At 40.7% G+C, this 26600-nt stretch overlaps 1 protein-coding gene across 2 annotated transcripts in view; it reads right to left on the bottom strand.

Moving 5' to 3' along the window:
* Positions 1 to 26600, bottom strand: part of SUCLG2 (succinate-CoA ligase GDP-forming subunit beta) — a 262478-nt gene that overhangs the window by 194010 nt on the left and 41868 nt on the right. For both annotated transcript variants that reach the window (XM_065884508.1, XM_065884509.1), the window contains exon 2: positions 8205 to 8346. In XM_065884508.1, coding sequence (XP_065740580.1) covers positions 8205 to 8346 — 142 coding nt within the window. The remainder of the gene's footprint in view (positions 1 to 8204; positions 8347 to 26600) is intronic.

The raw sequence follows: 26600 nt of genomic DNA, 5'->3' as shown, positions 1-26600 counted from the left end.
GTTGCAATGTAAAGAAAGAACGGTTTTCATTTTCTTTCAAAATTATGCAACTTTTGACTTCACATAGCTCCATCTCCCTAGAAAATATCAACCAACAGTATATGAGTAATATATTCATTATCAAATCATCTGACGAGCTGTACACTAAATATAGTTCAACACTCCAGTGTTATTTGCAAAAGCACTGAGCATTGTTTGTTTTTTATCTGCTGTTGACGTTTTTAATAGCTGTTATTATATGTCTTTTATGATGGCTTGAAACATTCACTTAGTTCAGGCCAAAAAAGAAGGAAGGAAAGAAGGGAGGTAAATTGGCGAGCACCTCGTTTATATGAGGCACGTGCTATGTTTGTCTTTTTTTTTAACCTGAATCATTCCTTGACATACGTATTATTAGCCTCAATTTTATAGTCAAGTAAATTGTGGCTTAAGTAACCAAAGGAGACCTGGGATGATGTTCGGACTGTACAGTCCATGCTCGTTCTAAGCCAAGAAGCAGAGACAAAGTTCCCCCAAATTCTAAAAGCTACAGAGACTGCTACCAGGATCACCAAACCCATTTCCTCTTCTTCCTACGCATGCATTGAGACTGTATTTCCCAGTCTCTCTTGCAGTTCACTGTGACCATCTGATGAATTTTAGCCAAAAGAATGTGAACTGAAGTGATGCAGTATGTGCAAAACTTCCACACGCAATCCTCCATGCTCTTTTCCCCTCTTACATGACTGAAACAAACACAATCCCCAGGTCAACTTTGAGACACACGTGTTGAAGAGGACAGAGTGAAACGATGAAGGATCTGTGAGTCACCACTTACAGGCAGAGCAAGAACACCATATTGGATTCTTATGTGACCAAGAACTCCTTATTGTATCAAGCTACTGAGAACTGGGCAGTTTATAAGTTACATAAGCTAGAATTCCCTAACATACAAAAACAGAAAAAACAATCTAAGTAAGTCACAGTGGGAAATAATATAGTCAATCTAGGGATTACCATACAACCATTACAATAATATTTCTGAAAAACATATTTAATATTTAGGTAATGCTCATGTGATTATATGGACTTTGAAAAGTAGGACACAAAACTATATGCATAGTATTTTCCCAGAGTTAAAAACAAACATTCTCTCTCAATTATATTTATGTAAATATGTGCACAGAAATAAATGTTGCTGACTGAATGAATGCAGAAGAAAAATGGAGGGAAATATGTTGATCTTAAGGCAGGTCCTCTCTGGGTAATGGGATTATAGGAGGTTTTTCCTTCTTTGTGCTTTTCTGTATTTTCCAAAATCAAAATAATAAGCATATTCCTTTGATAATCAAAAGAGATTTATCTGTTTATGTTTAAGATTTCTTTAAAAAGGCCAATATGTCCAGACAGATGGATAATAAGAAGCTAGCTTTTAAGCCTACTTACCCCAGGCAAAGCTTTTCTACATTTATAACCCCATAAGGTATCTTCTGTAGATTTAGAACTACCACGATATACACTGGGGTGAGTCAAAGACCTCAGGCACAAATAATTCATAGGAAAGACCTGGAAAACGAGACCATGTACATAACTTCTTTGTTCATTCATAATGAGGTACCTTTAAAAAAATTAATAAATAAGTCCATAAATGACAAACTGAAAAGACTGAATAAAACTTATGTTAGTCACCGTGAATACACAATCATAGACACACAGGATATGGTGATATTTGGAACCAGTTCCAAAAGGAAAGCCCCTTTGGTTTAAATGAGGATTACATGAAATCACACTTACAAAATGCTCACCATGAGGCAAGAAACATGGCAAGAGGCCAAAGGTTAAATCCCACCACTATTATTTTTATTGGTTAAAATGTGAGAAGAACTAATCCTTGCCTTAGCCAAAATTCAAGTTGAGGTATAGACTTTCAAAGCCCTGTTCTCATTTGTTTCTAAGGAAACTGACAGGAAGCTAAATGTTCACTCCCATAAAGCCTGCCTGCCCACAACCTGTCTTAATCTCACCTTTCACTTGATGGGTCTCCTGCTACTTCTATTCAGTGAACAGCACAAGACAATTAGGAAAAGACATTCTAGCAAAGAGGAATTCTAGGGAGATGACCAGGCAAGCCCATTTATATGTGCAGACTTAGGAAGAAGAGAAAAGAACATTTTATAAAAAAGGGTGAATCTCTTTGCAAAATATATTCAATAGGAAATATTATTAAAGGTTACAATTTGTTGAACGGGATGCTCTTAATAAACATAGTCAGGGAAAGCCTTTAAGGTCAATTCAGGTGTTCTTTTAGGGAGCATTTGTAAGTAAACACGGGCAAATGAAAATTTTGTGAGTAACAATAATATTTATTGAGCATTTACTTGTCTCAGGACCTACGATAAACACCTTCTGTCTGGATGAGTCACCACCACAATTCCTAGAAAGTAGACACTGTTTCAACCTCTGATGGCCCGCATTTGTCAGCAACCTTGCAATTGCATTCTTGACAGCAGGTTCAAAATAATGGACAGCTGGTATGGTGGTAAAAAGAAGATTTACTACAGAGTAATCAGTGTTATCCTCACCCATCATTGTAAGACAATAATGACCACCATCTCAACACAAAGGTTATAAGAAGATCTTTTTGCAAGATCCTAACCACATAATGTGATATGACAAAGCCACAACAATCAAGGAGGCTTACTATGCATTTAATTGCCTACAGGATTAACAGTACATGTCAATCAGTAGTCAATGGGCAGCAGTTCCCTTTTTATATAAAGTACAACTCCTTAATGGTGTAAGTAATTCACCAGGCTTTAGGATGTGATTATATAAAACGAAAAGAATAAGTCATCATATTGACGAATGGAAACACGTTGTAGCTGAAAGCACTCCAAAGCTGGCCGAGTTCAATAAAAAGCTCCGTATCTCCATTTTAGGAAGCATGTCATTAGCTGAGAAAAGATTAATTTCTCCATTCACACTTCAATTTCTTTCCCGACAAGAAATAAAACTGAGTTTTTGAAATACAATCTTCTTGCTTAATCAAATGTTGAGAGTCTCATATCAATATGAATGGAATAATTAATAAAATGTGGAGATTCCAAAAACTAAAAAGTGGTGGTCCTAGATAAGTTTTGTCTATGCTTTTATACACATCTTTGAGACAGGCCTTTTGAGTTATGTCAAAGACTTATGCCTTCATTCATTTTTTGTTTGTTTGTTTTGTTTTTTTTGTTTTGCGGTACACAGGCCTCTCACTGTCGTGGCCTCTCCCTTTGCGGAGCACAGGCTCCGGACGCGCAGGCCCAGCGGCCATGGCTCACGGGCCCAGCCGCTCCGCGGCATGTGGGATCTTCCCGGACCGGGGCACGAACCCGTGTCCCCTGCATTGGCAGGCAGACTCTCAACCACTGCGCCACCAGGGAAGCCCTGCCTTCATTCATTTTTAAAGAGAAATAAAACACAACATAAAAATTAGTCATGCACACAATAGGTATTCTGTAATTATTTGCTGACTGTATACATTAAATGTAATCCATACAGGAGAAATCCGTATAATTAATAAATCTCCTGAGAAAATTATACGCAAAGGAAACAACTCCTTCCTGAAAGTGTGATTACAAAAGGTAGCTCATAAAAAATGCTGCAGAAATGAATATTATCCATATATTAAAAACTTAATTCACCAAACCAAATTTACTCTCTCAATCAGATGTAAGTTCATTTTCTGTGCAACAAAATGAGGATCTCGCTCAATAGCTTATCATTATGAATTGTTTCAGAAACAAAAGGTTTGCATTACCCACTTGAAACAAATGGTCAAATTAACAAGATTTCTATAACTACACAGCCAAACGTTCTATTGCCCAAAGAGACACAACAAAATGAATCCTTAAGAAAATATCTTCAGATTACACAGTTTCTATAAATTGTGCCTTAGAACCTGCCACATCTAGTTTTAATTCAATCTTCTAATCTTATTAATATGCATTTCCTATCTTAAAAATGCTGACTCACATATTAAAATCTCCCAAGAAGAACATCATCAAGTTAGCAAAGAGGAAAAATGCTTGGAGAAGAGATTAAATCCAACCTGGCTGGGTAGAAATCCCATCTTTATCAATTATTAGCTGCACAACCTTGGCAAGTTTTTAACCTTATCTTGCCTCTTTAGTTGCTTTAGCAAAACAATGACGCTGCACTAAAAATGGCAGGCTTTGGCAAATGACTGAATATGATAGACATGAGAAGCATTAAAGATGACACAGGGATATCTCAGCTGGGTAAGTAGGAAGAGCTAAGAGGGAGAAGGAGTTTGGAGCAACCAAGAGATGACAAGCTCCATCTGGGCCAGGAAAGACAGAGATACCCTTAAGTGGATGGCAAACAGAAAACCAGCAATGTGACTTTTTTTTTTTTTTTTTTTTTTTTTTTTTTTTTGCGGCACGCGGGCCTCTCACTGCCGTGGCCTCTCCCGCCACGGAGCACAGGCTCCGGACGCGCAGGCCCAGCGGCCATGGCCCACGGGCCCAGCCGCCCCGCGGCACGTGGGATCCCCCCGGACCGGGGCACGAACCCGCGTCCCCCGCATCGGCAGGCAGACTCTCAACCACTGCGCCACCAGGGAAGCCCGCAATGTGACTTTAAACACAAAGAAAGAGATTTGTAAGATGATCTACACAGAGATTACAATGGAAATCACAGGCATGGCTAATATCAGTATTTATTTTCAAAATATTTTATAAAATGTCATTTTATTTCAAGACATATTCAAATATCAATAAAGTAGAAAGGTAAACAAATACATTTCAATCATTTACAAACTTTGCAAAGTATAATGTGAACTCTCCGAACATACAATCGACAGAATACTCATTATGAGATGTCTCTGATTTGTCTGTGAATTTGCATCATGACAGCAGTGAACCCTTTGGAATTATATGCTGCTGCTGCCGACGATGACAACAATAAAATCTTATATAGCACTTACTGCACGTTACACATATTATTCTTCTATGTAACTTTTTCCCATTAAAATACTGTAATTATAAAGTGGAGGTCCCATTTTCAGGACAGTCAGAAAGACATATGTGTGATCCAGCTTCAACCTTAACCTCAAATCTCCTTGGTAAAACTCCCAATTGTGCTGTTGGTTTTGTCAATCTTACAGAGACAAGGACGTAAACAGGGTGAAGTTTTGCCAGCTTCTTTTCGTTTTGCTCACTCCAAGCAATCTCAATGATGTGCATACCTCCTTTCATATTTACTATCAACTTGTTTCGTGTTTAACCAACTAGACTTGGTACCATCTCCTTCTCCAGTACTATAAATTTCCCCTGTGACCAAAACTGTCTACTCAACAACAAAAATCAGACATCTTCCTTCTCCCAAAACGACTTACTGAGTAAGAGGAGGATTACATTCATTCAGAAAATGAGGTGCTCGGATTAGTTCTCTAAATGCTCTTTTAGCTCTAAGAAGATCACAGCGAGGCCTTCCCAGGGCCACCCCATCTAAAGGATGATCACAGGTATGCATGGGCCAAGGCACACGTGCAGCCACATCATTCTCAATCCAGTTTCATTCTCCTTAAAAACCACTCCTCAGGAACCAACATGTCTTTTTTAAAAGTTGATTTTCATTTTTTAATTTAACTTTCTTTTATTTAAACTTGCTTCACTGCCTATCTCTTCCCCTCTGTCCACCCTGCCTTGGCATATAAATATCACCTTGCTAATTCTTCCAGAGCAAAAATCCCGTCTGACAAACACAGTCTACAATTCCCACCCACAAAGTGGTGGCTAAATAAATGCTTATAAAACAAATCCATGACTAAGACGCCAATTAGTCCGGTTAAGTCCAAATCTCTTTGAAAATCTGAATGGTAAATTCTCTTAGCCATGCTCCACTTAAGGCGGGTGGGGGGTAAGCAGCTGGCTTCCAGAATTCCCTTAAGAAGGATCCTTAGACCTGGACTACTAGTGTGTCAGCACATTTAAGAAAATAATAGGGAAAATGAGGACCAAAGACCAACCTGAACTCCACACTTCTTGCTCTCATTACCCAATCCCCAAACCAGAGGAGTATAAAACAAAAACGATCCTTTCATGTAATGATGTTAGAATACTAACCTTTACTGAGTCTATTACCACAGTTCACTGCGGAACTCTCATCCAGGTTTAAGTCTAATTTTACTGTTTTTTTTTTAAACCATAAAAACCAATTTTGATAGTTCTTGAGAATAAAACCAATTTTCATTTCTTAAAATATAGACTGCTCTCGGGCTTCCCTGGTGGCGCAGTGGTTGAGAGTCCACCTGCCGATGCAGGGGACGCGGGTTCGTGCCCCGGTCCGGGAGGATCCCACATGCCGCGGAGCGGCTGGTCCCGTGAGCCATGGCCGCTGGGCCTGTGCATCCGGAGCCTGTGCTCCGCAACGGGAGAGGCCACGACAGTGAGAGGCCCGCGTACCACAAAAAAAAAAAAATATATATATATAGATAGATAGATAGATAGATAGATGGATAGACTCTCAATTTCTACATTTAGCATCTGAAAATTACAAATTTGTTCCTTTCTAGGATGTAACTTTGAAGAAGAAAAAGGGCTTGCTCATCTTCCACAGCTGCATCCACCAGGCCTAAAACATGTGGTTGACAATAACTATTTGTTGAAAGAAAAAATAAATATACATTTCAACTGAAATAACAGAAAGGATCTGGCGTATAAGCACCAGGGGGAACTCTGAAAGGGAGATAAAAGAACAATTACTAACCAAAGCACCTCATCGTCTACTCTTAAAAGAGTACAGAAAATTGGAAAAGTGAAATACAGAGCACTCTCAAACTTGCTACAGCTGCCTGGGAAAGGCCAGTGAGCAGATGGTCTATGCTTTCTTTTTTAATGGCAAACAACTGCTCTCCAAGATTGCAGGCAAAGAATGCACATGCACATCCTTCTAGAGTCCAGATCTGCACTGCCCGACAGGGTAGCCACAAGACAGCATGTGTCTTTCGAACACCTGAAATGTGGCTACTGTGAAATGAGATGTCCTGGTGATGTAATATATAAATCAGATTTGTGAGCATTAGCACAAAAATAGAATATAAAATAACTCCTTGAAAATTGTTTTATATTAATTACATTTTGAAATGATAATATTTTGGATATACTGGGGTAAACAAAATATATTATTAAAATTTATTTCACCTGTTTCTTTTTATTTTTATTAAGGTGATTTAGAAAATTTTAAAATACTTGGGTGGCTCACATTATATTTCTAATGGACAATGCTAATCCAGACTGACAACGAGAGAGTCTATATGGCAAAAGGAGGAATATTCACTGAAAAACAGCAAAATCTGAGTCCTAATTTCTCAATCTATAACTAGGGAAACTGATTAGATTTTCTACCATGTACCAGTGTGCAGTCTCCCTTAAAGGCTCTAAATAGCTTTGGGAGGTAAACACATTAGCACTGATTTACAGACAAGGAAACTGAGGCACAGAAAAGAAAAGGTACTTACGCAAAGTTACAGAGCTGATAAATGAAAGAGCAAAACACTGAACCAAAGTCAGCAGAAGCAGCTGCATAGCACAGGGAGATCAGCTCGGTGCTTTGCGACCGCCTGGAGGGGTGGGATGGGGAGGGTGGGAGGGAGGGAGACGCAAGAGGGAAGAGATATGGGAACATATGTATATGTATAACTGATTCACTTTCTTATAAAGCAGAAGCTAACACACCATTGTAAAGCAATTATACTCCAGTAAAGATGTAAGAAAAACAAAAAAGGACTTCAAAATGCACATTCTTCCCTTTCTCTCCTCCAGTCGCTCAGAGGAAACTTTCCGCATGTTCTAAGAGGCTTAATAAAGGATGCCAACTGTCTTGCCTGACTTACCCTGCAACGGGCTTCTCTCTGACACTTTACACTCTTCAACCAATTTTCTTGCAGCCACTAAACCACAGATAAGAGAACTAGGTGAAACGGTGACTGAGAGACTTGGAAAAATTACCATAGAGTGGCACCCCATATGCTGCTATCTCATGTAACAGAATAAAGTTTTCTTAATTGGGCATTTTGCCCTTGCAACTCAAAGTTCTACACTATACCTGTCACTGTTAGTATAACCGGTGACAAAGAAATTTAACTAGTGGGAAACCACTACCTGTGAATTCACTAATTTGGCCAAGCGTACTTCACCTACTATGAATTAGCTTACTTAGTCTCTTAGCAGCCTCCAGAGCTTCATTGTCAGTGTCTGCTACAAAGAATCTTTGAACTTTCACTCCGTTGTCAGACATTAGTTTCTTGCTCTGGTATTCGTGCAGGTTCAACCATCTTCTGGGGGTTAACTGAACCACCTAGAGAAATTGGGGAGAGAGATAAGGAGACTTACAACAGCATGAAAAATAACAGTCAACTTATAGGGCCAGTCTTACAGGTACCCTCAGAAGGCAATCGGCAACAGAGATTTTGGAGGCAAAAGAAAAAAAAATCTATAATGAATTCCTCATGCTTGTTTTTCTAATCAAAAATGTTAAGGACAACTACACACACCCCTGAATGAATAAGGTCTGTAATTTAGTTAACAGGAATGTACCAAGGTCAATTTCCTGGTTTTGATACTGTACTCAAACCATGTAAGATGTCAACACTAGGGGACGCTGGGGGAAGAGTACACCTGTGTACTCTTGCACTATTTTTGCAGCTCCCTGTGAGTCTATAAGGACTTCAGTAAAAAGTTACTTTAAAAAATGTTAAGGACTCTGTTATATAGCATATGCTTTCCCCCATCTCCACTCCAAACAAAGCTCAAAGCATTATTTTAATAACTGTACACACAGCATGAATCATCATAAGGTATCTCAGGAAATTTGTTCCAACTCTTTGAGGTCAGTGGGCCACAGACTAATCCACTTCTTTGTTGTGGTTTTTAATGGACTCTAGGTACAGTCATTATGTGTTTAATGAGATTATCTCTTTCACACACTAAAGTTGAGTACAGTAACCTGAAAAAGTCACCATCAATGAAACTACTAGTTCCTAAAAACTGCAATTTGTGTATTAAAGTAACTCTGCGTAAGAATCACATGAAAGTGGTTTTCCAATATGCACTAATCAATTAGTTTATATTTGTGCTGGAAGAAAATAATCAAAGGACGGAGTGACATGAACAAATAAATTCTTCTCACGCTTTAGAATAAGATCGACATTCCCTATCAAATCCATAAGCCTTGTTTTTAAAAGAAAAGAAAAAAAGAAAAAAATGAATACACTGTTTCATTTCTATCCATGAGTTATGATGCAAAGGAATCATAGTTCACTAGAGGTAAGATAACGATGCCATTAATGCACAAACCAACCAAAAAATCAATCACACAACTGGCTCACAATACTGGTGGTGGAAGATCACCTGACATACCTCCCAGCAGCTTCAGTCAAGGACCTCAGTGGATGTCCGAGCAGTACCATGCAGACCATAAACTGAGGCCCACAGGGCTTTACCACATGGAACCACTAGCTTTCAGGACCTTTAATGTGTCCTTAAAAATGGCATGTTCTCTGGCATCTCCAAGCTACAACGCACTCATGAAGCTCTTTTGGAAGAGAGGCATTCCAAAGAGGCTCCAGAACCCTAGTGCAAGACTGGGTTCTACTCAAGGACAGAGTGTGCCTTCAACTTCTTTGTGTCTTTATGAAGAATGTGATAGTGCTTGGCATACAGAAGATACTAAAAAATTACCAGCTAGATAGCCAAATAAATAAATCCTGCCTTTTGTCTTTTTTGTCCCGATATAGATAACTTTTCATTTCCAGAAACTGACTTTCTCTAAAAAAAGTAAAAGTCCTTCAGATCTAAAGTAAATATAATTTACACACACTTGTAAAAAAATTCAAATTTCAACATGATCAAGCCTCAAGCTCTGTCTTTGTTCCATCCTTATAAATATTGGTAATGATGTTATTAAAATTGAAGTTGCTTGCACTTCTTCTTTAGAAACAGATAATGCTAAGATAAAAATAAACTGTCAGACAAGCAGTGCTCACAACTGTTTACTGTATATAATTTGTTAACTGTATATGATTTGTTACTCTTATTTCTGAATTTTTAAGTCTTGATGAAATGTTAGTAATTTGAAAAACACAACAATTCAAAAATGAATGTACTCGTCAATTTAGTAGTCTTAATAGCACCTCATGTAACATGCCAAGAAAAAATTCAGTTTGAGGCATTTAGTAAAAGCCCCCTAAAGAAAGAAGAGATTGAACATGATATGTGCCATATTCTGGGACCACTTTTAAAAGGCCAATGGGGAAGGATCAATAGATTAAGTTTATGTTGACGTACCAATTTAAAGCCATTAACAGAAGAAAAAAAGAAATACTGTTTGAAAAGGACATTTGAGAGAGACTAAAAACAGCCATAGTGTGGTCATGGTCAATTTCTTTTCATCAGAACACTCACTGGATTAATTTTAGATATGTTAATGCAACCTGCTGCAAACTAATTGCAATTGATCCAGAGACCAGCTTCATAGACATATAATACATATTGACTGTTTCTGCATTGACTCAAAATGAAAAGCTGCTTAGAGTCTGTGGCTCTTCAACTGAAAACCAACACAGTGAACATAGTTCCAAAGCCACTGCTGATACTCAAGCTATCACTCCACAAAGTGATCGTTTTACAGAATAACTACCTATATTTGTCCATCCTAAACTTGGAAGAGTAGGGTCCCTGACTGGGTCTAAAACTTCATTAACTCAACTTCATTAATTAAGAATTTGTGATATGTCTAGACAGGAACAAGTTAAGTCTACTTCTGCATTTTCATGGGGAAGAAAAAATAAGAGCAGTTACTAAGTAGAAGGATGGTGTAAAGCATGCTGCTGAATAATAATAACAACAGTAATAACTGTCCTACCTATTACTGACGGAGCATTTCCTACAGGTTAGCTATTACAATCAGTATTTATATTATCTAACGGCCCAAAAATCATGAGAAGTATTATTATCTTTCTCTGTAACTATCATTAATGAAAACTAACAAATATTCCTAACTGTCCTCCTTCCACGTACTTCTTTGCCTTAGCTGAAGTTAGGTGAGGCCATGTAACTAGTTCCAGCTAATCAGGCCATGAGTACACATGGTGCGTGATATGTTAGGCCCAACATTTGATTGTCAACCCTCCCACCCACCCAAACACTCTCTCTCTCGACCTGGGGATTGGCAATATTCAAGATGGTAGCTGATCTATGAGCCAGGGGTTAAAAGTGAGGACTGAACATCCCCAGGTAAATCACAATGAATGTGCAGTGAAAAATAAACCTTTGTGGACTTTTAGCCATTGAGATTCTGGGGATCATTTGTTGCTGCTGCAGAACCTAGCCCATCTATAGCACCTAGTCTGTCCTAATAAAACCATCTTACCGTTTAGGAAACCCAGGCTGAAGGTTAGTCACTGGCCCACTATCACAGGTGACTGTAAAACTGCAAAGCTTCGACTGTAATACTACTGATTCCCTCCGTTTGTACTCTGGCTCCACATTCCCAGAGGCCTCTCGGTGATAAATACTGAGACTGGCATGAGCAAGATCATATTGCTGTCTTCAAAAGGTCAAAAATCTACCAGGAATAGGAGTCTCATGAAACGCTGGCACAGCGCACGTAAGGAAAAATGCAGCTGCTCCAGGCTTTGGGAGGGAGGGAAGTGGAGATGTGAGCAGGGGCTGTCCCAAGACTCTAAAATGGTAGAAGTAGTAGTTTATTCCAATTCCTAGGTAGAGCGACCTGTTAAAACCCTAGACTAATATCTTCACTGCAGAAGTCAGGAATCTTACAGGGAATCTATGAACTCTGGAATGTAATGGAAGAGAGTTTAAAGATCATCTGACCCAGTGCCTTTCAGTTGTTTCTGCCAGTCATTTGCCTGCTTGCCTTCAAACTGTGTTCTTTGCAACTGGCTCCTGCCTAAATTTGAGACTGTTTGGAGATAGGACAGTGAGAAGAAGATACCAGGCTTCGGCTTCCTCTTTCTAAGTCAGGTGGCCACTCCAACAGTGACTGCATCTCCTCTGAAGCCTCAGGTCCCTCCAGACAGCCCTTCCTTCCATAACTCCAACTCTTGCTGTCTCGCCACCGTGACTCCTGCGCCCACAAGCTGGCCTGGACTCTGCCAACACCACCCCCTTCCACTCCTTCCACTCCTCAGGCTGGTAGAAGGTTCCTAATGTTGCCAGTCTCTGGGTTGCCTCCCCAGCCCTGTATGGATTCTAATTGTTCTAATACTTTTGTCATGAATTATCTTCCCTGTTAACTCCTATTAAATGACCTGTTGCTCCACAGATTTTGAAGGCGCCCCTTCAAGACATCGCAGGGGAAGAGGAATGGCAGTGGGCGATTATAAAGGTGACTTTGGACTCTTAATCTGCAGCAGTTTCCCAGGAAGTCACATGTTTCATATACTGGGGTTCCAAGGTATAGAAAGACTACTGGGATCCAACCTCCTCATTTTAGAGTCAGAGAACTTGAGGCCTAAAGATGAGAAGTAACATGCCTAGGGATCCTACAGTGAGCCAGAGGCAGAATGAGAAATGGACTAATTCCAATGTTCTTTCCTTTTTTCATACAGATTTTGGCAAAGTGACCATATCAGGAACAGCATCGTGTTCTCAAAACAGCTGCAGGGGGTGGGCCCCTGGGTTTGGTTACTTCTAGATTTGTGCACTGACCTTTCCATTGCTCCCTTCCCTTCCATGTTTCTTTGACAGAGCAAGCATTTCTAAGCTTGGAGGGGAAGGGGAAAATACAACTTAAAAGAAAAGCAGCACATAAAGATTTAACAGCCAATGGGAACAAGGGAGCAGAGACAGAAGAAAAAGAATGAAAAATGAGGGAAAGGACAAAGAGAACCAAGAGATAAAAAGACAATGACTAAGCAGGGAAAAATTCACAAGAAAACTCAAAACACAAAATTAGAAAGCTCCACAGAAAAAAATGACACGACTGAGAAAGGGTCCTTCACCCCGCAGTTTTAAAATCAGAGGTGTAAAGAGTACTGAAATATCGCCATGGAAGGGAAAAGAAATTGATCAAGGGAGTATAGAAAGAAATGCCATTGAGCTGGGTGCCCCCAAAGGGAGAACGTGTGAGCCACATCTGCCCACTGGCTCTCTGCACTCCCTGCCTTTCTTCAGCCTGACTTTCCACAGTCCTGCTTCACTCAGGCAGCATAACAGAGTCTGAGAGAGAATCAAAAACTCACTAATAACCAGGAAAATAGAAATTAAAACAAAAATGAGAAGCCATTTTGCCAAAAGGAACAAAGCTGCCATTGGATAGGGGGAAAAAATGAAAGTTTGATAATGTCACTGGTGAAGGTATTTCTTTCTCATACACTAACCATGCCAATCAAACACCAGTATGACCACCTTCAAAAACAATGTGACAGCACTGATGGTAACCAGAACACCCACATCCTCTGAACTGTGAAGTCTACTTCTTGAGTGTTTAAACTAGCAAAACAGTCACATGTGTACCCGGGATACATATAAGGCTCTTCTGTGTAGTGTTGTACATAATAAAGGGGAAAGTTGGAAGTGACCTAAATGCCCATCAAATAGGAGACCAGCTAATTAAACCACAATATATTCAAGCTATATGAAGCACTGAAAACTCCTGTGGCAACAGACTAGCACCACTATCCATGTGTTCCCCTCCATTCTCAGTTCTCTTGCACCTAGCATGCCAAAACTTTCCAGCAACCCTCCAGCACCCTTTTCCGGTGGCTGCAAGGACCTGGAAGCCACATGTGGAGACGGTGGAGTCAGAGGGTTGAAACAGCATGGATTATCAAGTTACTACATGGAGGACCCTTGCCTTGGAGTCACACATTTACATGAACAAGAAAGACTTCCCTGGTGGTGTAGTGGTTAAGAATCTGCCTGCCAATCCAGGGGACATGGGTTTGAGCCCTGCTCCGGGAAGACCCCACATGCCACGGAGCAACTAAGCCCGTGCGCCACAACTACTGAGCCTGCGCTCCAGAGCCCACGAGCCACAACTACTGAAGCCTGCATGGCTAGAGCCTGTGCTCCGCAACAAGAGAAGCCACTGCAACGAAGAGTAGCTCCCGTGAGCCACAACTAGAGAAAGCCGGCACGCAGCAACAAAGACCCAATGAAACCAAAAATAAATAAATAAATAATTTTTTTAAAAAAAAGAAAGAAAGAAACCTTTGATTTAATAATAATAAACCTCAGTGGTCAACAGACCACTGAGATCTCAAGAATAACTTCTTCACTGACTAGTCTAGCCTGCTAAGTATGGACGCCTAACACTGACCATTCTCCAAGACACGTTACTGGAAGAAAATGGCAAGTTTCTTTCAGTATATAAAGTAGAATAATATTTATATTTCAGACACACGTGTCCACACACAAAGCAATATTCTGTATCTTCAAAGGATAGACATATGAGTAAGTGAATGTATAGGAAAAGGGCCAGATGAAGTTCACCAAACTTAATGCCAGTAAATCTGAGGAGGGCAGACCAGGAACATGGTGATCAAAGGATGATTTAACCTAATCTATAATTTTAAACAAACAAATAAAAAATTATAGAAAAAAACATTTATTATTTGTGGAATGAAAATCAATTTACTCAGAAACAACACTGAGAAGAAGTCATCAAACCTAAGCTTTAACCCAAATGCAAAGCCTCGAGTCTATTAACTTGCCTAGAAAATGAAGGGCTTGTACCCGCACTTAAATGTAGCAGGGGTTCTTCAACTGTGGTGTGAAATCAGGGTGCCTTCTCTGTTACACAGAACTATCACCTCTAATATAAACTCCTGCTGTTAGATAGGAAGAGGCTCTTAAACCTCATTTTGAGCTCTCAACAGCATTGACGACAGTGGAATACAAACAAGGAATTAGCTGTAAACTCAGAGGAAAATATATTTCCCTCTCATTACAGGCAGGGAAGGCAGATGCTCGGTGGGGCAGTGGCATGCCAAGAGTTGGTATGTGTTTGTTATATTTTAGTTTTTGCCAATGTTATTCTGTATGCAAATTAGCACCCATAAATCTACCTTAGTCACATTACCTAGGAAATACTAGGCTTCAAATAAACGTGTTGGTGCAAATGAAAAGACAGATATAACTCGATGTGTCTCAATATGAGTACCATAAAATAAAAGGCCTGCCTGCTTAAAACAGGCACTGATAAAGAAGCCACTGCACTGTTGCCCTGGAAAAGAGATTAAGTAGAATCTCGTTTATAAGAGGAAGATAACAATAACAACAATAATAATAACAGCACTTTTCTGTTTAGCCCTTAATATGAAAACACCAGCACGTCAACTCCTGCTTCACAAAGAAAACATGCTGAAGAGACAGATAAAGAAAAGCAGCATCATGATTAGAAACCTAAGCCTATGGAAAGGAAAGAATAAAGTCAGACTTGGAAGAAAGAGCAGGAATGTGAGTACCGAGACTCTGTTATATTTTACGTGTGTTCAGGCTAAAGTGTGGGGCCTTCGTGTGGAGCCTTCATATGGGTAATCTTTGAAAATATAGCACCCTTTTTGTCGAGCTGGCCACTTGCCATTTACACTATCCCCATTTTGCACACTGTAAAGAAATTAATTAACCAATTAATGAGGCCCCTGTGGCGGAGTCCCTAAGCTCTAACAGGGGTACAGAGGGAAGCTACCCTCTAAGGATGAGAGAAATAGCTGAAATGAGTTTCATCATTTACAAGGGAGGAAACTAACAGGCCCATCCTCATAGGATGCTGTGAGGATTAAGTACAAGTCAATTAGAACAGCGCCCAGCATATAATAACTACCCAAAAAAAGGTTAGCTACTGTTATTTAATACAGAAATACAAAGCAGGAGAAAAGGGTGACAAGGAGACACTGAGGAATTGCTAGAATGAAAATAGTAGGTGATCATATAAACAATAAAGAAGAGCCCTTGGTGTCCTGCTGCTCACTTTAAATGCATTTGGGGAGGTATTTTTAAACTCTAAGAGTGGAATGTTATACTTAATTCACTCAACAGTCACAGAAAGAAACCAAACAGTAATTTACAAGAGGAAGGACCACACAAATCTCACATTTGGTAAGCATCTAAAATGTGCTATCTGTGCTAGGTAAATTTATTTTCCATCTCATTTGAGCAGAATATCCCCATGTCACAGATGAGGAAGTGTGAAGGTGAAAGAAGTTAAGAAATGTGTCTAAGGCCGTTCAGCTAGTTAAGTGAGAATCAAGATTTGTATCCAAGTTCTCTGCCTAAAATACCTATGAGTTTTCCATTATTACTTTTCTTTTCTTTTTTTGTCTTTCTGTGAATCTTATGTCAATCCTTGGAACTACCACAGATAAAAACTATACTGCCATTCCTGACCTAAAAATACCTAGTTTTCTATTTAAAAGAAGGGGAAATGAAGCAGCTGACAAACTAATAATAAAGATGGTGTGGTACCTGAAAAAACAGTGTTGATGGGATGTGGTATTTAATTAGAGTAGATGGCTAGAGAGGAAAAGTACTTTAAAAAGTTTACTGATTGTTGGGCCATACCCTGAAGGCCTACAAGGCCTGTGCTTGCCCAGCTTCAAGACCAAAGAAACAGCCTAGAGTCAGCAACAGAGACATTAATAGTTTAATGGATGGAGGAGCTTGTAAGTCTGAAGCAAGGTCCTGGAGTGACGCCGCACCACGTGCAGTAGACAGCGGGGAGGACATGGCGGCAGTCTTCACTGGGGTGGGGTAGGGGGGATTACCAGTTATAGGGGAACTGACATCAGGTGGACTCATTAGTTACCAGGGAAACCAGTAGAGGGGTTTCCTCACCATCCCTTGCATAAGGCCAATCATTAGCTGGGGCCTGGGCAAGTATGTAAGAAGGTCAATCAAGTGAGTAGGGTGTAGGTGAAGCAGCCACTGGTCAGGCCAGGGATGTACGGAGAGCAAGAGAACAGCCATCTTGAGTGGCCTGACCATACACTGATCAGGAGAAATAATACTTGAACTCTTCTTTACAACAAACTAGATGAGGATCAGACTAGGAGCCTGAGGCCATTTGTGCCCCTCTTACAAGGCAACTCTGATAGTACTGCTTCTCTAAGGCCCAACAGTAAGGGGGGGCAGCATCTGTTACAAAAATAAAATAAAATCATCTGTCCTACCAGGGAAGAAAAGAAAGTCGAGCTTTCAGACTCTCTAGACACTGGATCATAGCCGGTTGCTATTTTAGATTTAATTCTTAGAGTGCCATGACAAGGTCTCCTATTTTAAAACTACACCAAATACTAGCTGACATGTGTAAGTGCTACAAAGCTGTGGAAACTGTACTAGACACTAGAAAAGCATTACGTCAATTAATTCTCACAACCACCCTAACAGGAAATATAGATGAGCAAATTAAGGCACAGGAAAGCTAAGTGGTTAGAGGCAGAGCCACATTCCAATCCAGGTGTGTGTGCCAGAGTCCACAGTCTGTGCTCTTCATTGAGGTACAAATTGTGAATTGCCTCCCAGCCCACAAAACTGGGTCCTGGGCAGTGAAATTAACTGGGGCAGGAGGAAAAGTGGAATGCTCTGCTTTACAGATTTCACTGCAGGACAGTACAGAGCTGAATTGAAAATAAGGCAACTGTGAGAAGCCAAGCAGCATGTCCCAAGGCAGGAAAGGCTCAGTGTGACCAGAACAAGGGGGAATCCTGGAAAGCATTAGGGTGGAAAGGTGAGCAGGGACCAGACCATGCAGGTGCTTGTAAGCTATGGTATGGAGTTTAGATTTTGTTTTTATTCATGGGGTGTGAGAAGATCAAATTCACATTTTAGAAAAGTCACTCTGTCTTATGTTTACAGAATGAAACCAATTACAAGAGGGAAGCATTAAACCAGACTAGAGCCTGCAATCTTTTTCTATAAACAACCATACAGTAAATATTTTAGGCTTTGAGACTAGATAGTCTCAGTTACAACTATTTAAGTCTGTCTTTGTAGCACAAGCAGGCTTAGATAATACATAAAAGAATGGGCAGGGATGTGTTCCAATAAATCTTTATTTACAAAAACAGGATGTGGCTAGCAAGCCACAGTTTGCAGACTCCTCACCTAGACCACAGAGAAAGTGGTGGAGGGGGAAACAGAGAAGAATGGAGGGATTCTTCACAGAGTTTGGTGATGAAGCAAAGCCTACTCATGGATTAGATATGGGTTATAAAGTAAAAAGAAATCTAATATTAGACACACATACACATGCACACAACACACACACACACACAGACACACACACACACTTTACAAGGTTAATTCATTTAAGCCTATTGAGTTTTATGTACCTGCTAGTCATAAAAAGCATTTCTTTAGAAACAACCTTAACCTTGGATTTTTTTGCCCAAATTGGCCTTTGCATTACACTTAATTATTGACACTTCTGTACATCATTCCACAACATCAGAGCTACCGGGTCTTTGATCTTATAACCTTCTTCCATTATTTAATATTGATCCCAGCAGGCAACAGGCAAACTGCCCTGCTATAGCACTCTCCTGCTACAGTGGCCCATCTGCAGCTTCTCTCCAAGGAGAAAGCAAAAGGCCTCCCTTGATTAAAGAGACAGCAAGCAGAAATAGTAAAAGGGAAGAAATAAAATCTAAGGATAAATAAAATGTGGCATATCCAATGGAATTCCACAAAATGGTTCAAATGAATAAGCCAGATCTTAAAATAGATCAATGCAGACATACTTCCAAAGCAAAACAGAGAGAGGGAAAAGCAAGTGACAGACAAGAGGGACACATAACAGAATGCATACTTAAACAGGAAAAAATAATAATATTAAACAATCTTACAGAGATAAATAAAGGGGTTCAGCGTATGCCACTGCAAAACATGCCATTCAGGTATAAGGATTATTTTGAGCTGAAGGTAAACAAAAAGAAGCAGACACAACGAAAACTCTCTGCTCAAGGGGGCTTCCCTGGTGGCGCAGTGGTTGAGAGTCCACCTGCCGATGCAGGGGACACGGGTTCGTGCCCCGGTCTGGGAAGATCCCACATGCCGCGGAGCGCCTGGGCCCGTGAGCCATGGCCGCTGAGCCTGCGCGTCCGGAGCCAGTGCTCCGCAACGGGAGAGGCCACAACAGCGAGAGGCCCGCGTACCGCGCAAAAAAAAAAAAAAAAAAAAAAACCTCTCTGCTCTTGACCACCCTTCCCTCCTGTCCCTCACACACACACACACACACACACACACACACCCCAGGATGGACAAGATTATTCTTAATCACGGGAGACAAATCTAGACTCAGCACAGAGACAGCACCAGAGGGATCACACAATGAACCTACTAACTAGCCTTTACCTCCCATCAGGATCTCCCATCTATTTACCTTCCCACAATTTGCTCCCCCTAGAAGCTCAAAGTCCTTTTCCTTTGTCCTGTCACTCCCATACACATTTACTGTTCTCTTAAGATGCTACAGGGCTTCCCTGGTGGCGCAGTGGTTGAGAGTCCGCCTGCCGATGCAGGGGACACGGGTTCGTGCCCCGGTCCGGGAAGATCCCACATGCCGCAGAGCGGCTGGGCCCGTGAGCCACGGCCACTGAGCCTCTGCGTCCGGAGCCTGTGCTCCGCAACGGGAGAGGCCAAAAAAAGATGCTACAAAAGCCCAAGTTCTGACCATCCCTTTGAGTTACTCATCACTGAGTGCTCCCATGTGTGTGTTCACTACACCTGTTAATAAACTTCTATTTGTTTTTCTCTTGTTTTTTCTAAGTTGCAGGACCCCAGACAATGAACCTAAGATGGGTAGAGGAAAATAGTTTTTCCCTCCCCAACATGTATATGCCAAGCTGGCACAGCCTCATCAAGCTAGAGTGAGGCATCCATCCATGTGCTCAGGCCCTTCCAGAACACCAGCACTACAGCTGTGCAGAACAGCTGAGCTCAGGGACGGAGGGGAGGATACAGGTTTGCACCCATGAACTGTCTCAGGTTTGTGTCAGGTGACTTGCTCTTATGTCAGGTTCATGTTCATTAAAGTCGAGCTTCTGCTCATTTCTAGCATGAGTGAATAACTCTGGAAGTACTTTCCTGAAAATTAGGTCATCGTTTCACCTCATAAAAATGTATGTGTGTGTGTGTGTGTGTGTGTGTGTGTGAGATTTTCTCCACTCACTCAAGTGAGTCTCTGCGGTAGCAAAAAGGGCTTTGGGGTTCCAAAAATAGCTTTCATGCAAAGTGCTCACTGGAAAACAAATTCAAAACAGTGCAATAATACAACAGCCAGGACTCAACCTTGTATTCTGGGACCATTAATTGCTCAGCTAACCCCAGCCAACCATTTTACACATTTACACATGCCATCAGAGTAAATTATGTATAATACTCAGAGAAGGGAAAATGCGAGATATTTTTCTTCAGCAACCTTGCCCAAAGGTGTGAGAAGACTTACAGGGGTGTGTTTCAAGAACTCCACCTCCAACGAGCTTGTGACACTAAGCGAGTAAAGCAGAGATACTAGTAAAGCAGAACACTGAACTTTCCAGGATTGCTGGGAGGATAAAAACAGATAAGGTATGTGAAGGCGCTTTGTTGTATGTGTTCAGCACGGCCATTACAAGGAGTCACATGTGTCAACTCAGTGCATCAGATTCAGCTCCCCAGTAGAGCCTGCCACCTTCCCTGCTCCATCCCCTTCAGTTCCCAATTTGTTAGCTCTCCTTAAATTACTCCCTGAAGTCCCTTCCAATAAATTCAGTAGAAAGCTTGCAAGGCGCAGACTTTATTTCCATCAACCCACTCATGCTCCTTCTAACAATCTAATAGCACTCAACAGTTTAGGATACATTTGAGTTTAATGGGATTTACCCAATACAAATAGACTTCTCATGCCTTCTTTATAGTAGCAGCTTTGAGTGACCTAGCTAACTCAATCTCACAGGTTCGCCTGTCACCTTGGCATGCTGAAGAAATGACTCAGAGAGTAGTAAATGATCGACCTTTGCTGGGGAAATTCCTGAGATTGTCTGACATTTTGAAGGTTTGCTGTACAGAATGATAATTGGCGTCTGCAAGGTTCCAAGCGCACTATTTATGTTTAGAAGGAGACTTTATTCTTGTTGATGAATGAAATATCACTACTCTGGAGAGTGAGGTCTTAGATTGTCTATTAAGAAAGATATCAACATTATAGAGAGTGTCCCTTTCTTCATGTTTCCATTGTCAGAATTCCCACTTATAGGAGAAATTAGAATCTCAAGTGTTAAATCTGATTACCCAATATTCCACGTAAATGTCCTACTTATGAAAGAAAAGCACGTGCCAGATCTTTTGATTCATATTAGTCACCTGTTCTCTTGCAGTAATCTGAGCTTCTTTAGCCAAAGTTGGGAAGGCAGAGAATTGCTAAATTTTACATATATCTGTATGAACAACCCATAGAAGTGAATCTTCAAGGCAAGCTTTCAGAAAACTAGGTAACATGAAATGTCAAAATAATCCCTGAAAAGAGAATTTATACCACAGCATAGGATACATGACATTCACTTTGCTCCAGGAAACTTTTGAAAGAAATACTGTGATTCATCTGAAAAGTCCACTGTGATAACAGAAAAATCCGAAAAGCACACACAGACAAAAGGACTCTTGCAAAACAGACAATGTGACACTTAATATCTGAGCAGCAAATAATATTCTCATCATGCTATATCCTCTTAAAATTGAGAGATTCAAAAAAACCTAAGAAATCTCAACAAAGTTTAATCCTAATCATTTTTCTTTCAAGAACCTAGAGTAAAATGTTATACAATATTACTACAATTGAACAACTGGTCCAAACTAAAAGTTAACAGAGAAAATGAGAAACAAAAGAGCAAAATATGATGTACTGCTTGGTAATGTCATCATGAAGGGTTCAGGAGTTGATAGTGAGAAATGAGCTTAAAAGGGTGAGGCTGAAGACTTGGTCACCCATCTTTGCCCTACCACTTATTGGCAGATGACCTTTTACCTTCTTTACTTAAGTTAAATGAGACTATCAACCACCACAACCTTACAAGGTTGTGGAAAAGTGAAATGAAAAATTTCTGTGAAATCCCTTTTCAATCTGGTCTGGGATCAAGAAACAACCCCAGAAAGGCAAAAAATGCTGCCACGGTGGGAAGATGGTGCTGTTACTTTCCAGGCAGCCAGATCCAGCCAGCATTCAGTGGCTATCCAAGGCTAAATAGCCTAAATAACTCTCCCTTGTTGGTCCTCACTCTCTTTTCTTGAGAAGCTCCTCATTTATCTCTAGTGGAGGACCGTCACCTCAAAAGTGATCTCTACAGATCCTGCCATCTTTGAGGCACCTGAGCTTCCCAAGGCAGAGGAAATACCCAAAGGAAGTATTGCCACAATGATAGCTGGAGAAGTAACCCAAGACCCTGAGACCAAGTCCCCTCCCAAAAGCAATCCACCTAGTAAACATAACCTACTCTACAGGGTTAGAACTAGAGCTAAGCAGAGTGGGGATACAGAAAGGAAGAACACAAGATTGGACCAGAATGTCCAAACAAACCAGTCATAGCAGCACTGGAGAAAATAATAAAGAAGAAGGGAATGCACCTAGCAGACCAGAATTTGAGAAAAATCCCTGACTGAAGAATGTCAGACAAATAAGAACTAGACTGAAATAGAATCCTACAGCTAAAACAGCCAGGACAGGACTATACCAAAAGTGGGAGTAACTCTGATTATACTTTAAACTTGAAGGCTGGATATACAGGGAGCACATGAGGGGGCCAAGGCAACCATTAGGATAACCGACATGACGTAGCACAAGATGTGCTAGACTAAACAGTAGTTGTGGGGTACCTGGGCCCAAGGGATGACACAGTGGTCCAGGAGACCTCTGATACCATGGGAAAAGACCAGTTACTGACACATTCCATGGGGCTACACCCTCTGCCCCTCTCATATAGTCACTGATGACAGGATGCTCTAAGCACAAAATTAATAATAATTAAACAACAGAGGCCCATCAACATCATGAAAGAGAAACAAACAGGAGAACTAATTACTGAGGGAAAAAAGCTCAGAGAGAACAAAGCTTTAAAAAGTGTAATACATCAGACATATCAGAGAATATTACATCAATCAAAAAATTTAACTAGAAACCTTGAAAATTTAAAATTGATCATTAAAAAAAAACAGGCAAGAAGAGACAGGTTGAAAGTAAAGGGAATATATTCGGAAAATAAATTAATGCACTAGAAATTGGAGGAGAGACGTTCATGGTCAAATATTTGCCAAATACATAATTTTACTTCCTTCAATTTTACTTTACTTCCTGTTGAGAAGAAATTCTCAACACACATTATCTCATTAAAGGTTATGAGAAGTCCAACCATTTAAAAAATACGCGTATTTAGATACATTTTACAGTCTTCCCCAAACCAATTTTCACTTGACATCTGCTTTAGTTCCCATGGAACTAGTCACTCCTTTAGGAAATGCCACAGACTGCAAACAAATTCAAGTACACAACTAACCATAACACCAGACAGAAGGAAACAGGAGTTCTTTCACCTCTGTGTGAAAGTACTTTTGTTTATTCTGGTATTTCCACTTATCTTCTCATTGTTCTGCACAACCTCTTTGGGATTCAGTGCAGCAGATCTAAAGAGAGAGAAAGAGGGCACACACTTAGGCCTATCAGTGATGTGCCAGTTATTAAGCTATTTTTTATCAGCTCCAAAACCTCCTTTATAGGTGCCCACCACTCTGCCAGCTGAAACTCTGCAAATTACCTTCTTCTTTGCCAGCTGGCTTCCCATTAGGTTCTGCCAACATGTGGCACCACTGCGAGACTAGAAGGCTGGAGGATGGAGAAAGTATCTGCTCCTTTCAGTGTATAATGTTCTTTCATCAGAGCCCCGAGCCACAGCTCTTCACCCTGGATGTAGCAGTGAGTTCCAAGAGCAGTTGATTTCAGTTTATAAAGTTCTGCCTACACTCCTAGAACAGCCATCAGAGCCAGCTAGGCAGTGCCTCTTCCTTAATGCTCTGGGTCCCAGCACTGCAGGATTCCTTCTCCATGTTTCCAAGTTCTTGGAGAGTTCCAATCATTTCCTTTTATTCCAGGGGTGGTAGCTGCTTCCTACAGTTACAATCCCTGCTTTAGTCAGGGTTCTCTTTTTGACCCTGCAGTCCTCCAACATTTCTTTAATCAATTTGCTACATTAAATTATCCCTGTTAAAATGACTAGCGCAGTTTCTATATTTCTGACTGGACTCCAATGCTAAAGCAGGAATGGAAAGTATGAATACAGAGAAATTTAGACAATGCTGTCCCCCTGTGTTGTAATTCCTCACTTGTAACTAATATTATATATTTATAGAGCTAGAATGCCAGGTCCATCAGACACACACTTGTTTTGTTCACAGATAAATGCCAGTGCCTAGAACACTGTATGATACATCATAGCAGTTACTCAATTCAGTTTTTTTTATGGAATAAACACATTTATGAATGTTCAAGATGGACAAAGATACATCTACTCCCAAATTCTCTCAGGCAGACTCTGATATGCAGTTAGAAGGAATATTTTGACAGGCTATTTGGGGTGAGCCTCCCTGTTTATATATTTTCTCTGGCTGCTTTCTCACTACAAGTGCAGAGCTGCGTAGTCACAACAGAGACTGCACGGCTGCAAAGCCTAAAATATCTATTCTCTGGTCTTTTAAGAAACAACTTGACTACCCCCTTCCTCAGTATGAGATGGGGACAAACTACTTGAGAGTCCACAGGAGGAAACTGCTCCTCATACCCTCCTACACCAGTATGGAGAGTCCCACAGGAGAGTTTTTTACCTCACTAGCTAAGTAAAAACATACAAGTGTCCTTCCAGTGCACATACACTAAGACATTACTTCACTAAGTAAAATCATGCTATGGAGTTTGATAAGTCTCTGTGACTGTCGTCAGCAACAACCTGCTAGCCCATATCGTATGTCCTTTCTTACCAGTCCAGATCATGGGAGAAGAGGTCTACTTCTAGAGAGATAGGGCAAAATAAAAGGGAGGGGAACTCTGAGTATGCTGTTTTATTTCCCAAATGAGAAAATGCAAAACAGCCACGGATTAACTCAGCATGTGATTCCATGACAGGGAATCAGGTGGAAATTTTCACTCAGGGGCTATCAAATCGAAGTTTTGAGCACATTTTCTGCAGAGTGCCACACAGAGTCCACTTCCCTGAGAATAGTTACTTCTCTAAAGCTACAACAGTGAAAGCAGCATGAGAAGCTCCAGATGTAAACTTCACTTTTTCTAAGCCTTTCTCTGCTGATTCCAGACGTGCTCCTTCTCCTCACACTAATATCATTTCATTATGAGAAAAGTCTCAGGAGCAGACACTAATTTTCACAAATCCTCATCTATATCAAGTACTGAAAGAGTGTGTCCCGTTATTGATGGAAAAAGAAGACTAACCATGAGTAGAGTCCCCCAGCCTCATCTCATCACTGAACAGCAGCATATCCAGAAGCAGCACCAACTTTCTCCCATACGAAACTTGCCTAACTCAGCTTATTAGATAAATGGCCTTTTAAAAGTTTGTTTAAATTTACAGGTGTGGCTTATAAAATAAACTTTATGCACAGAATGCTACACCCCAAACTGGCAAGGGTGCTCTCCTCTGAGGAAGGGGACGGGGGTGTGGGAGATTTCGTTTTCTTTATAATACTGGATGCTTTTTTACATCTTGTCAAGGGCTGCTTTCACATTGCAGTTGATAGAGCTGAGTGGTTGCAACCAAGAATATAAGGACCAGGAGCCTAAAATATTTACTACACGGTCCTTTACGGAAAAAGTTTGCTGACTCCCACCAAAACCTACATCGGCATTCCACTCCCAGGTTAACCTTTCTCACTACGGTCCATTATCTTCCCTCATAGCATCTCTCAAAGGGCGACTGACTACATATTTGTGTGATTTGTCAATGTCTGGGCATCCCAAGAGACTATGATGGCCTCAAAGGCACAAACCGGGCCTGATGCCTTCACCAATGCATCCCTCGTGCCTGGACAGTCCCGGCACGTACAAGGTGCACTGTAAGTATTTGCTGAGTGATAACTAATTTATTAGGTGTAAAGACCACAGACAAAATGATCTCAACCTAAAACTGGGGCCACCAAACTGCCTTCATGGGAGACAAATAACAACAGTTCTTGTGACAATAAATTATATCAGACAAGGCCAGGCACTTCCTGGGCTAACAGTTCAGTAGTCATGTTTCTAGAATGATATAGCTTTTAGTCTATATGCCCACCATTTATCTCTAAGACTCCAAAGCTAAGAAGCTTCTTTCTACATTCTGCCATACAGTATCTACAAATGGCAGTTCAAACACAAACTCTACAGGGAACATGTACCTCAGAGCACATTTATTTAGCACCTACTATGTGTTAGGCATGCTTAGACACACAGTAAGGTGATTAAAATCATGGACTTTGGAGAGAGAGACCTGCTTTTGAGCCCTTGAACCACTATGATGATGACCACGATCATTAATGGGAAGTGACCAGGGGAGGTGACTCTGTCCCAGTATGTTA

This window comes from Phocoena phocoena, chromosome 10 (assembly GCF_963924675.1).
Source record: "Phocoena phocoena chromosome 10, mPhoPho1.1, whole genome shotgun sequence".
In the NCBI taxonomy this organism is placed as follows: domain Eukaryota; kingdom Metazoa; phylum Chordata; class Mammalia; order Artiodactyla; family Phocoenidae; genus Phocoena; species Phocoena phocoena.
This window is presented reverse-complemented; position numbering and strand designations above follow the sequence as displayed.